The sequence below is a fragment of the Ceratotherium simum genome, chromosome 35, assembly GCF_057802395.1.
Source record: "Ceratotherium simum simum isolate JZ-2026a chromosome 35, ASM5780239v1, whole genome shotgun sequence".
Classification (NCBI taxonomy): domain Eukaryota; kingdom Metazoa; phylum Chordata; class Mammalia; order Perissodactyla; family Rhinocerotidae; genus Ceratotherium; species Ceratotherium simum.
In genome coordinates this window covers 14302261-14315969 of record NC_141934.1, presented here as the reverse complement: position 1 = coordinate 14315969, position 13709 = coordinate 14302261, and the positions used below count along the sequence as shown (strand labels likewise).

The 13709-nt window shown below is 49.0% G+C and overlaps 1 protein-coding gene across 3 annotated transcripts in view; it reads left to right on the top strand.

The window, feature by feature from the left end:
* Nucleotides 1-13709, top strand: part of KCTD10 (potassium channel tetramerization domain containing 10) — a 30695-nt gene that overhangs the window by 7661 nt on the left and 9325 nt on the right. For all 3 annotated transcript variants that reach the window (XM_014787043.2, XM_087424079.1, XM_087424080.1), the window contains exons 3-6: nucleotides 7568-7737; nucleotides 10384-10470; nucleotides 10781-10833; nucleotides 12516-12711. In XM_014787043.2, the coding sequence (XP_014642529.1) occupies nucleotides 7568-7737; nucleotides 10384-10470; nucleotides 10781-10833; nucleotides 12516-12711 (506 nt within the window). The remainder of the gene's footprint in view (nucleotides 1-7567; nucleotides 7738-10383; nucleotides 10471-10780; nucleotides 10834-12515; nucleotides 12712-13709) is intronic.

Here is a 13709-nt window from a genome sequence, read left to right as displayed (position 1 = left end):
AGGATTGGCAATAGATGTTAGCTCAGAGCCAGTCTTCCTCGGCAAAAAGAGGAGGATTAGCATGGAGGTTAGCTCAGGGCTGATCTTCCTCACAAAAGCAAAAAACAAAACAAAACAAAAATAAAATGAAATGGTCTTACCTTAACTACTTCCTACCTACTTGGAATAATCAAAGAGCGCCTGGCAAGGGGACCATCCTTACCTGGCTGGGTTTATGGGGCAGGTCACGTGAAGTTTAAAGATGGCACCCTCCTTCATTCCTTGACCCGAGATTACTTAGGACCCAGCCAGATCACAGCCTGGCTTGACCTTACCCTACCTGTTCCTGAGTCTGGCCTCTGTGCTGATGCCCCTGCCTTTCCAAGGACAGTGTTCCAGGGAGGGTGGGTGAGTTTTGACATAGTAGGTGGGATTGGGGGTCCTAAGCCTGGCGTGTACAGTGCGTTCTCCGATCCTCAGAGGGCTGAAGGTTGGGCTCTCCACTAGTTGGGGTGTTGCCTTCTGTGTCCTGGAGAAGGCCAGGCTGCGGGACTTGCAGGTCCCCTTCCCTGGGCTTCCCATGAACTCGGATTTCTGGCCCAGCAGCAGGTTTATGAGACGGAAGCCCCAGAGCTGCCTTCTGTGTCTCACCCGGAGAACACCGAGCTTCTTTATGAGTGGGAGGATCCCCTTTGCTGTGCTGCACCCAGCACTGCCTGGGAGTATTTATGGAAATCAAGACAATAGCACCCCAGCTGCGGAAGGAAACAGACCTTATCTGAGAACCCGGGATTGTTGTGGCTTTTCTTCTGCCCTACCCAGTCTCTGGTGGGGCTCAGGAAAAGCCGCTGAGTCGCTTCGGAAGCAAAGTGGAAGCCTCGTCTCCTTGAAAGCCTCGCCTTGGTGGCCTAATGCCATGTCACAAAAGAGACAGCGTCCTTGGGCTCCACATCCCCCAGTGGGCCTGCTCAGGCTTCTCCACAGCTGCTGAGGATGTCCTTTCCCTGGTGTTCCCTGGAAAGCCCAGCGTCCCCGGGAGGCAGTGCTGTCTTTGACACTCCAGACCTCGGCTGTTTTCCTTTCTTGAGAGCTCCAGCCCCTCCGTGGCGTTATGAAAAGCTCACAATATGGCATTTTATGGTGTTATTTCATTTAAACCTCACCTTAACCTTCTGAGGGATGGGTGCTGTGGTTACCGTTTGGTGAGTGAGAAATGCACATCTCAGAGGTGAAATGCTTTTTCGAAAGCTGCAAGGCTAGAAAAGGTGAAGCTACTGAACTCAGGACTTAGTGGTTCTTACCATCTGCTGTCTGAGGTTTGATGTGGGCCCACCCGCCAGGCCAGGTCGCCTGAGTGTGGCGGCCTTATGGGCCAACCTCTGGTTTAGTGCTGAAGGCCTTTTGGTGCCCCGGAAGGCCTGGGATGTCAGGCTGGGTGTCTGGTCTCCCAGCCAGCACTGTGCCAGGTAGAGCAGTCCTGTTGGCCCCCGATGAGGACACTGCACAGGCTGATCCATGGCCTAATGTTGCCTCAAATACACCCTTCCTGCATCTCACAGCTTCACCCTGGCTCTTAGGCAGGAAGCCTGTCAGCTGCAGTGAAGCTTGCCACAAACAGGCCAAAATGCCAGTCCAGCAGTACGGCGTGCTGCTTAAAGAAGGGCTCTGCGAGTACAGAACGGTGGATGTATTGTGTTGCTAGAAATCTCTGCAGGATGCCTGAGAAACTGGTTGCTTCTGGGAAGGGGACCTGGGTCCAGGGTGGGTGGCAGACTCTCTTGTGCTTCCTGCCCTTCTGTCTGTCTGAGTTTCATACCATGTGCTTGTAATTCCTAAGCAGAGGAGAACATGGGTGTCAGGGTGAGACGGCCCTGAGTTTTCGTCCTGCTCTGTCACGTGGTAGCAGTCACAGCTAACATTTATGGAGCTGTGTTAGCTGTGACATCAGGCGAGTGACTTTCTCTCTGAGCCTGTTTCCTTGCTTCGAAGTTGTGACTGATGCTTTCAGGGTCGTTATGGGGATTAACTGAGGACATTTGAAAGCACTTGATGGAGTCCCTGACGCATTGGGAGACTCAGGAAATGGGAAGGCTCTTCATTGCTGTAGTCCTGCCTGGGGCAGGGTGTGGAGGTGGAGGGCAGAGGCTGGGAGGGGCAATGGAGAGGCAGGTCTTAGCAGCCTGTTGGGGAGAGGTGGCCCGCCTTGGCCTTGAGGGAGGAATGTGCTGCAGTCCCACATTACCCCCTCAGGGGTGGCTTTTCTGAGAAGAGAGGACCCTGTGGCAGTGAGCAGGCCCTTCCCAGACTCCTCACCAGAAAGGTTCAGTTCTTGCAGTGCTAGGCTTTTTAGCTGAGCCCTTGTCAGTGTCGCCATTGGCCGTGGATTTGTGTGGCACCTTTTGTAATAAGAGTTCCATCCAGCACTCACCTGTAGTTGCCTGCTTCATCCCTCTTGCTTGCTATAGTACTTTCCCCCCTCAAATGATTTCTGGTCTCTTGCTAATGTTTTTGGAATGAGGGAGTATATAAACGAGATTAAAGAAGAGTGATTAATCTTATTACCAGCACACGTTCCCTAGAAAACTCGTGGGGAAGTCAGTATAGTAGGTGGGAACTCTGCTGACCTGTTTCCCTGAGATCTCAGGCCTCCTGCCTTTTGTAAAATTTGGAAATATGCCGAGAGCTTTTAAAGTGTGAGTAATATAACAAATTCTCCTGTGCCCCCACTCAGACAAGGAATAAAACATTCCCTGGACTGATGGGGCCTCTCTTTTCCTTCTCTGTTTGCCTGTCTCCCTTCTAGATGTAACTACTAGGCCGACTTTGGGGTCACCAGGTAGATTTCAACCTTGACTGCACAATGAGTCACCCTTGGAGCTAAATCCTACTGGCTGGGTCCCCCCAGAGAGCCAAATGTGACTGGGCAGGGTGTGGTGGGGCATGAGGCCCATGAAGACCTCTCCAGGGATTCTAATGTGCAGCCAGGGTTGAGAAGCACTGTTGTGGATCCTTCCATGAATTACTTTTACTACAACTGTTTATGTGCCTTGACAGTGTCTCGTTGGTGTGTTTCAAACATTTTGTAAATGGTGCTATATTGTCTGTAGCCTTTTTGCTTTTGCTTTAGTTAGCATTATACTGCTGAGAGCAATCTGTGAATAGACAGCTGTAGTTGAGACGTTTCCCTGTGGTAGAGTGTTCCATTCTAGGAATACACTGCATTTTATGGATCCATAGTCTGTTGATGGTTATTTAGATAGTTTCCAGTGTTCACTGTTAGGAATATCTTCATTCTTGAACACTCTCCCTGTGCATGTGAGTTTCTCCAGTGCAGTGCTTCCCAACCTTTGCCACATCATGGCACACCCAGAAAATCCTATTTTTACTTTAGTAAGTGAAGAGGCTCTGGGCTTCCAAGACCCCAGCCAGCCACCTCAGGGGGGCAGCATTAAGAGCTTACCAACCTTTGGGAGCTCTGTCCTAGAGTTTATTTCCAGGAGGGGAATTGGGGATAGCATCCTGGGCTTGATTAGGTGTTGTGTCACTTTACATTCCCCATAGCAGTCTGAATTTTTGCCAACACTGGGCACTGCCAAGCCTTTTAATTATTGCCAATCTGATGGTTAGCATATGGTCCTCTGTTGTTTTATTAAACATTTCCTAATTTCTAGTGTGTTGAGCATCTTTTTATGTTTATTTGTCGTTTGTGTTTCATTGTTTAGCTGCCCGATAGCATCTTGTTTACACATTTTCCCATTTTCTTCCTTTTTTCTTATTGCTTTGTGTAGAAGTATATATTCTGGGTCCTATCTCTGTGGTTTTATGTTATGAATATTTTCTCCCAATCTGAATTTTCTTAGCCTTTTCAATGGTGTCTTTTGATACCTCAAAGTTAGTACATTGTTTTTAACATTTAGCTCTTTGATCTGTCTCTGTGGTGCTCAACCAGGGATGATTTTTGACCCACAGGGGACATTTGGGAATGTACAGAGACAGTTCTGATTGTCACAGTTTGCGGGGGAGTGCTACTGGCATCTACTGGGTAGAGGCCAGGGATGCTTCTGCATACCCTGAGATGCACAGGATGGTCCCTCCATAACAGTCATCTGGTCCAAAATGTCAGTAGTGCTGGGGCTGAGAAACCCTGCCCTGGAGATTCTGATTCAGGAGGGAGGGAGCTTCCTAGAATCTGAATTTGTAACAAGTGCTTCAGGTGAATTAGGAACAGGCAAGTTTGGGAACCACAAAAATAGAGAGTGTGGTGAGGAGAGGTCAATGAAAGCTCCCTGGAAGAGGGGAGGGAGGGAGAAGAGAGAGGAAGTACTGGTGTGCTGGCAGGGCTGGGAGGTGAGCCTGGCGGCCCAGTCCCCCTGACTCCCAGAGAAGCCTCCTCCCAGTACCCTGAAAGCCGTGCAGACGCCCTCCCGGGGGCTGGAACAGGCCACCCCCGGACACTGCTGCTGCTGCTTGCTCTCCAGCAGTGGTGATGAGGTGTGTGAAGGGCTCATCGGCAGAGACCTAATTTGAGTGCTATCTGTAGAGCCGGCATCGTGCTATATGCTTCCTGTACATTCTCTTATCAGACCTTTATGCTGAGCCTATGAGGCATCATTTTTAGAAGACGAAACTGCTGGACAGAAGGGTTAAGTGAAACACCGATGTCATCCAGCGAGTAGGCACAGAGCTGGGTTTCCAGCATGGGCCGGCGCTCTTAACCACTGTGCTGTGTCTCTGAGACCGTCCCAGAGCCCCCTGTCTGCGCCCCGCCTGTTCTCTTGCTGAAGGGGCCGGCGGACCCCAGGCTGCCCTGACTTGGACAGCCTTCCTAAATGTGCTCCGTGGCGGCCGGAAAGATTCCCCACAAGCAAGGAGCTGCTTGACTTCCGTTCACTTTTCTACTTGCTAGGCATTTGAGCTGAGTGTTTCAAAGGGATCGATTCCTGCTTTGAAAGCAACTAAAATATTTTAAAGTCAAAATGCTAATTGAAACCTCACGGAGAGTGCACTCGGCTCCTTTGCCCTTATTTGTCCAAAGTATGATTCCTTCGCCACAAGCATTTCCTGACGGCATTCTTGAGCTGGAGCCTGGTGTCATGGGCCGCTTATTCATTTACGGAAACTCTGGACCTTCACTGGATAATTGATTTCAGGGCCCTCCCTCTTTCGGAGCAGCTGAGTTATCTGTGCATCAAAGGCAGAACCAGGACGTTTTCTTTCCAGAGCAGCTGGGTTGAAGTGGTTGCCATTTCTCTTAAAGACAGAGGTTCTACTTGTCTTCTCAATTCTGGTGAAAGAAGTTTTCCTATGAGGTTCTGACTTGTTTTTAGTGGCCTAGTCCTGCCTCCCCGACTTGGGAATGTCATGAACCTCTGTGAGCTTCTGTTTTAATCTGTGGAAAATACAGGGGTATGAGCCTCCCTCGAAAGAACTGTTGGGAAGGTAATATGATCTTTCCGTACTTGTCACCTTGCTGGAAGAAAAGCCCTGGATCCAGGGTGGCTTAGAGGCTGCAGGCTGGTGGTCTGCAGGTCCGGTGCCACCTGCAGGTGTGTTTTGATTGCCCTACAGTAGGTTAATGACAGATTTTTTGAAAAAATAGTTTACCATTCTTTAAAAATCAAGAGATTTCACACAGAAATCTGCATTTCTGGCTTTGCTTAGAACAGCAGAGGCTCAAGCAGCCCGGGGCCCACATTCCTGCCCAGTCGTCTTGCCTGGAGCAGGAAGACCCCCACCCCCAGGGAGCGGGACACTGCTCTCTGGTCAGCCTGGGTTAGCCCCGGCCCACCTGCACTCGTTTATCCTGCTTGCTCAAGGCGCCCGTGGGCGTCTGAGCTGCATAACAGAGACTAAGTCCATCCTTTGTTGTGTCAAATGCAGAAAGCAGCAGTGGGATAATGTCCAGCAGTTACTGTCAGCGTGGTGTGATTTACCACGCCTGGGAAGGCCTCTTCCTTCCTCGAAACAGGGTTCAACTCTAGGCCGTGCGTTTGCCCCGATTGGGGATTATTCTTCCCACTATACTCAGGAAACCATGGGGGTGTGGAAGTGCCAAGAGGAAGGTTCTGGAGGGGCAAGATCAGACCTTTACCCAAGGGCCCAGGAACCATGGGCTGAGGGGTAGTTGCAGGCAGGAGGGAGCTTGGCATTGGCCTTGTTATCAACTCCCCTGGTGCTTGTTGCAGAGTACCAGCTAGTGCACTAAAACCACGAGAGCGCGCTTGGCTGGGCTGGATTTGGGGGACGATGGGGGTGGGGGAGGTGAGCAGGCTCGTGACTCTGGACATCAGAAAGGTGCCTTTGCTGCTCTTGGATTTTGTTGGCCTCTGCCGCCAGCCCAGGGCCTGGAGGTTTGAGGGGGACTCGGGGCAGGGCACCGTGGTGGTAGGAGTGCAAGTGTGACCCCTTCTCCCAATCTGTGAGCAAAGGAAGTGGGAAAGTGGGGCACAGAATTGCTGGTTCCTGTTTAGACCTCCTGACTGCCGTGTGCGTGGCTGCTCTCTCGCCTGTAATGGATGACGGACGGGACCTGGGAAGCCTGTTGCCTGGGCTGCCCTGCTGCTCTGGGAGGCCGGGGCTTCGCTAGCTGTCTGGCTTCTTTCCAGCGCTTCACGTTTTCTGTGGAGACATACCTGGTCTTTGTTCCATTCCTACGTCCCTTTTCCATCCCGTCTTCTCTTCCCGGCGCTGGTCCAGCTTCTTCCTCCAAATACTATTCCCAGGGACATTTGCATTTCGGTAGAGGAATTTGAAAACCCGTCAGATCTCTAGTGGAGGAATAGCAGGCCGGGGCAGAGGTTGGAGAGGACTGGAGAAGCTGAAGAGGTGCCTTCTGGGCCCACGCCCCCCCAAATTTTTCCCTAGGCCTGCTTCTCGTTAGCAGTTGAGACGTTTTTCCGTGTTTAATAAAAGTAAGGGCCATCTCCCTGTGTTAGACCAAACTTCTTGAGGGCAGGGCCTGTCTCCATTTTACCTCTGATTGCTGCCATTAGCCCGTAAGTGCTCGCTGGGGAGTTATGGGTGGGCCTTCTGTGGTGGTGCTAGTGAGTGTTTGGGGGTCACCCTTGGGAACCAGAGGTCGCGGTCTGCGGGAGTGAGCCTTCTGCTCCCTTAGAAATGGCTTTGTTATTTGGGAGTGTGAAGAAAGCGTTGTACAAAGAGGGAGTAGATATTTTTACCCCAGAAGCCCTTCCCCTATTGCTGGAGTGTGGTCATTTGGACCCATTTTATCCGCGTATGGTGCACTAGGCCCCTCTTGGGATATGCTTGTCTAAGGGATTTTTGAGGGTACTTTAGAAACATGCTCTTAGGCCTCAGGGACCCTGGTGCCCAAAGGAGCTTAAGACCAGAGGAGTCTAGAGTGTGGTTGTCTCCAGTCAGCAGGGCCTGGAGGCTGTGGCAGTGCTGCCCTGGCAGGGCCCAGTCAGCCTTTTGCTGGTAGCTAGGCAGGTGGGCTGCAACCTTCTCTGCGGTCCTGCTCTCTCCTGGGAGGTGGAGGGAGCCGAGAGACACCCCAGTTCCCTCAGTGCCTTCCAAGAGAGGAGTGCCCATGTAAGCAGCCCCTCCTGTCCTCTTCCTTCCACTGCAGGCTGGATCCTCATTGACCGGTGTGGGAAGCACTTTGGTACGATACTCAACTACCTTCGTGATGGGGCGGTCCCCTTGCCCGAGAGCCGCCGGGAGATTGAGGAGCTGCTGGCAGAAGCCAAGTACTACCTGGTCCAGGGCCTGGTGGAAGAGTGCCAGGCAGCCCTACAAGTAGGCATCACTCTTTCTTCCCGTAAGGGTGGGGAGGCCTCAGACCCACCTGCCTTCCTCATTTTCCCCCTCTGCAAAAGGGGAGCAGTCCCTGCCTCGCTGAGGTGTTGGGAGAGTTAATGAGTTAACCCTGGAGCTTCTCCGCTTTGGTCAGAGTGACCCCTGAGAGGCTGCCCTGTAATGCTTAGGCCACCTGACTACTCTCTGGCTTATTTCAGTCCCCATGGTGTTGGGTCATCTCGTGTACGTTGCAGCCCTCAGTACTGAGCCATGGGCTGTAAAACTTGATCAGTTTTCTGGACCCATCTTGGGACTTGTTCTCACCCCACGAGTCATTGTTGAGAGCCCAGTGCAATCTCTACAGACAGACACCCCTCACTCCTCAGCTGGACCTGGGGCAGGACCACTGGGGTCAAGTCTAGTGATAGTAAAATCCCTACAAAACCGAAATGCTTCTAGACATAGCAGCCACTTATTTCAAGCGAAGTTCAGACGTGACAAAGAATCAGAAGAGTGTCTTCAGGTTATCACAGGCATCGGATCTGTGTACGTGAGGCTGTTGTGCCTCCCTGAGCCACATGTCTGTCTGGGCCTCTACTGGAGCAGTACCCTTAATGCCTAGCTCCTCGAGGAACCGTTATTTCCACACACCACCTCTACCTGGAGAGTCTGAACTCACTGTAAATCTAACTAAATGTTGTATCCTTTACTTTATTGTTTTTATTCCATTTTTGTGTTTATTAAAGTAATGCATGTACATCATTTAAGAAGTCACATAGTATTGCAAGGTTGATATCAAAAACGCCACTATATGCCTCCCACCCACCCCCACCCCTGAGGCAGCTTCTTTTAATTCTTTCAGCAGTTCTGTTTACCTCCGTATTTCTTACGTTGCTATTTATTGACATTTCAGTTTGCAACATTATCTACTGGCATTACTATAGAAAATGAAAATTTAGCTCATGCAGTACCACCATCCCCAACCACTACTGAACTTACGTACACATATTCCTTCTCTTGTTCTCCCAATATACTTTATCACAGTTGGTTATATCAGTATTCAGAGTTTACATTGTGATGTTTAAATATTGTTAATAGTTGAACCACAGACTATACAATGATTATTTTCTTTGTTGTGTAACTTTTCAGTTTGCCAGAGTTAGCGATTGTTTCGTCGTTTTGTTTGCTTGGTTTTCTAAGAACATATCCCTAATTCAGCCCTGAATTCTCAGAAAAGTCAGTCTCCTGTTGGTATGTTCAGACACATCAGAGAATCTCTGTTTCATCTTTGTCTTGGGAAGGAGACATCCCCTCTGGGTTCCCTTTCTGTGGTTTCTGTTAGTCTGAGGTTAAACCCCCAGACTGACGTCTTCCTAGTTTCTGTCTCTTTTATCTCCCTGTTCTACTTTCTCAGAGGTTTTTTTCAGTTTTATCTGTTCAACTCTTCTGCTATCATATTTCTAATTTCCAAGAGCCTTTTCTTGTTCTGTGAGTGCTCTTTTTTATACAGCACACTGATCTTGTTTCATAGGATGCAATATCTGCTCCCCTCGTCTGTCTGATACTACTATTGGAAGTTTTCTTTTTGCTGCCTACATCGTCCCTCTCCTTGCCTTACTTTTTCCCCCTATTTTGGTTTCAGTCTCATGTTTGAGAGGCTTTCCACGTATAATCTGATGATCCTTTGTCTACTGAAATTTAAGAGTCTGAAAAGCTGATTCTGCATGAGTGGTCCTTGTTGTCCAGTGGGCTTAGTGGTGATGATACAGCTGACTTTTTCAGTGGGAACCCCCGATGTCAGACTCTGTAAGCCTTTTTTTAGACAGGTCGGTTCCCTGTGGAGAAATGGTCCATTCTCTTGCCTGTGGTATAAGCCTGACTACCACCTTCTGGGATCTGAGTAGGGAAAGGGGCCAGGGGTAGGGGAGGGCTCACCATTTAGTATGTAGACTGTTCACTTAATCCCCTTGTATTCAGAATAGCAACTCAACCCTGTCCTCTCCTGTACAGACCACTCCAGGAAAGTGAATCTTTCCTCTTCCAGGCTGGGGAAGCGGATCCATCTGGGGGTCCCACTGGCGAGCAATCCTGTGCTCTTGCCCTGTGCACAGCCTTCAAAGCTGTTCTCTGAAGTGTCCAGGAGTCTTTCCCATCTCCTGACTTAGGTTTCAGCTTTCTCCTTCTCCTTGGTTATCACTCATCTGTGATCTGCTTTCCAGCCTTAAATTTTTGACGTCTTTTGTCTGCTGACAAATACTTCTCCTGTTCTTTTCCTCCTTGTGGACTTATACCTTTTTTATCCCTCTACAGTCGTTGTAGTGGGGTTTTAGGAGCTTTTGATTCAATCGTGTTTCATCTGCCATGTTTAGGGTTTATTTTTGAGTGGCTTCCTAGCTGTGGAAATGTGTCATCATTGTTAGTGTTTACTGAGCACCCTGGCGTGTAACAGCCCTGGCCAGAGAGCAGACTTCCTGGAGAACTTGACTCTTGGTCCTCCCCTAATTCATTGGTGGTAAGAATCCTCCTCTCCTCCCAGGCGTGGCTGCCCCATCTCCCCTTGCCAGAGCCCGTCTTTGCCCAGCAGGTCGGCTTAAATAACCCAGTGCTGGCAGGCCTCCTAGGCTGAAACATGTTTTGTTCCAGCAGAACAAAGATACTTATGAGCCTTTCTGCAAAGTTCCTGTCATCACCTCATCCAAGGAGGAACAGAAACTTATAGCGACTTCAAATAAGGTACGTCGGAGGGACCCTTGTGGCATTTTTTCTGCTACCAGAAATGATGGAGTTTCTTCTGAATAAGTTTTGAAATAACGTGTGTAATTGCCTGAGCAAGGCCTGAGAAGGGGTTAAGAATGGGAACCCACAGCTCATCTTGTGTTCCCCTGGCTATTGGGTCATGCCGTCTCTAGCCCCACCCCAGCCAGCAAGCTGCGCTTGTCTGCCTCATAGCCTGGTGGCAGGGCCCCAGCCCTGTGGGGAGCCAGTGGTTCATTGTTTCTGCGTTCCAAGTAACTCTCTTCCTCTCTTTTAAAACAACCCACAGCCAGCCGTGAAGTTGCTCTACAACAGAAGTAACAACAAATACTCTTATACCAGGTAAGGCGCAGCCAGAGAAGACATCTGCGCTCTCTGGGAAAACTTCCGCTTACACCAGCCAGGCCCAGCCCCTCTTGTTGCCTTCAGATGAGGGTGGCCCTTCTGTACCTCTAGGATGTCCAGATAGATTAGATTATATTAGATAGATAGATTAGATAGATAGCTTGGAGATGTAATTCACACATATCATAAAATGCACTTTCACAGTATACAATTCAGTATTCTGAAGACAGCTAAAGCTGTCTTTTTTTGAGGGTCAGTGATTTTTAGTATATTTACAGAGTTGTGAAGCCATCACTACTTACCTAATCTTAGAACATTTTTATCACCCCAGAAGGAAACCCTGTACCCATTAGCAGTTACTCCCCATTTCCCTTCAGCTCCGCCCCCCCCATCTAAGCCCTAGGCAACCACTGTTTTGCTTTCTTTTTCTATGGATTTGCCTACTCTGGACATTTCATATACAGTGGTCCCCCCTTATCCATGGGGGATGTGTTCCAAGACCCCAGTGGATGCCTGAGACTGCGCATTGTACTGAACCCTGTATATACTATGTTTTTTCCTATACAGTACAGTGTGGATATGCTGGATAAAGGGATGATTCACGTCCCAGGCAGGACAGAGCAGGATGGTGTCAGATTTCATCGCTACTCAGAACAGCACATAATTTCAGATTTATGACTTGTTTATTTCTGGAATTTTCCATTTAATATTTTCAGATCACAGTTGACCATGGGTTACTAAAACTGCAGAAGGTGAAACTGTAGATAAGGGGGGACTGCTGTAAATGGAATCTTATAATATGTTGCCTTTCATGGCTGGCTTCTTTCACTTAGCATCATATTTTCAAGGTTCGTCCATGTTGTAGCATGTGTCACCACTTCGTTCTTTTTTATGGCTGAATAATATTCCATTGTGTGGATAAGACTACATTTTATTTATCCATTCATTAGTTGATGGACATTTGGGTTGTTTCCACTTTTTGGCTATTATGAATAATGCTTCTGTGAACATTGATGTACATGTTTTTGTGTGGACATATGTTTTCATTTCTCCTGGGTTGATACCTAGGAGTAGAATTGCTAGGTCATACGGTAACTCTAGGTTTAGTCATTGAGGAACTGCCAAACTGTTTTCCAAAGTGGCTGCACCGTTTTACATTCCCCCCAGCAGTATATGCGCGTTTCTAGAGTGCCTTTTGGCTCTTGGGAACATGTGGCTCTAAATCAAGAACTTGAGGTATGTAGGGGAATTTGATGAGCTTACTCAAGACCTGTGAACTGACCGAGGATAAAAAGTCCCCCTTAGGCAGTTCCATTCTGCCACTCATGTGGCTCAGTGGGGCTCCACTCCACGTTCCTGACCTGGTGCCCTGTGCCCGCAGGCTCTGTGTTTTTAGCATTCCATCTCTGGCTGTCACAGAGCGGCACCCTAGCCACGCTGGTTAGGAGCACAGGCTGAGCGGGGAGAGCTGTCTTTTGTTTTTGGCCTTGGGCAATTACCTAATTTCTCTGACCCTTACTTTCCTTCTTTGAGCAATGGAGACTGTAGTGCCTTTCTCTTGGGATTATTGTAAGGTCGAAATGGGATAGTGGAGATAATGTGCCCAGCATGTAGAAATACTCCTCAGGCGGTGGCAGTTACTGCCAGCTGTGGTCACCTTATCAAATGCTCTTTTGCAGCAATTCTGACGACAATATGTTGAAAAACATTGAACTGTTTGATAAGCTGTCTCTGCGCTTTAACGGAAGGGTCCTGTTCATAAAGGATGTCATTGGGGACGAAATCTGCTGCTGGTCCTTTTACGGCCAGGGCCGCAAGATTGCTGAAGTCTGTTGTACCTCCATCGTGTATGCCACTGAGAAGAAACAGACCAAGGTAAGGCCTTCGAGTGGACGGTTCTGAGTGGCTAGTCTGAAATACATACTTGTACAACTTCCCTTTCTACTTGAGCAAAATAAACTTAAAGAGGGAAAGGCTTTACAGATGCTTTCCTTGACTCAGCGTTGCATAATCAGTGTTAAAATATTCATTATCTTTTGTGCCCTGGAAAGATCCAGATGTAGGCCTTAGAAAAACAGAATTGCTTTTCCTCTCTGACACTCAGCAAGTAGAGACGGTCATACTGCACCTAAGTTCCTTTGCCACAAATGTTGATTCAGACGTATCCTTATGCCCATGTGTACCTTGCTGCCAGCCTCTGCTGCCTCTGTCATCAGTGATCTGACACTGCCTGTGGCATTCCTTGCCCTGCTGCATGTGACGTTGTTTCCCACCAGCATGGCCCCATCTCATCTCATCAGAGGAACAGTGCTACCTTCAAGATCTTGGCCTTGGCCTCGTGGTCACGACCTACTACTTATTTGCCATCTGCCCTCTACCCTTACGAGCCTGCTTGGCATCCTTTAGCTCCCAACCTTGTTGGCTTTCTTCTGAGCACACGACTCCCTGGCTGATCTGGACTCTGTGGATGCATTTTTACATCATCCTCTCCAAACCAATGGAGTTGGCCTCTCCCTTGACTTCTGTCGCTGTGCTGTTCTGGAAGGCTAGACCAGGCCACAGGTGCAGTGGTGAGAAAAATCTCTCAGCTGAACGTCCCTCCCTTTAGGTCCTCTGCTTGCCTACCCTTCTTGGCCTGTGCAACTGGGCTTCCCATCCTTTTTTTTTTAAATGATACCGTACACTCCATCATTTCCTTCTCAAGCCATCTAAGGGAAATCTGATTACCAGGGACATGCAGTAGGTCTGCCGAGGGAGATTTTCATGCCTCTGGTCACCGTGTGCAAGTCTGTAGATCACCTGCTCAGGTCATTACTGTCATTGTAGCTCCAGCTCCAGGAGCACACAATTCTGGCTTCAGAAGCAAAAAGCAA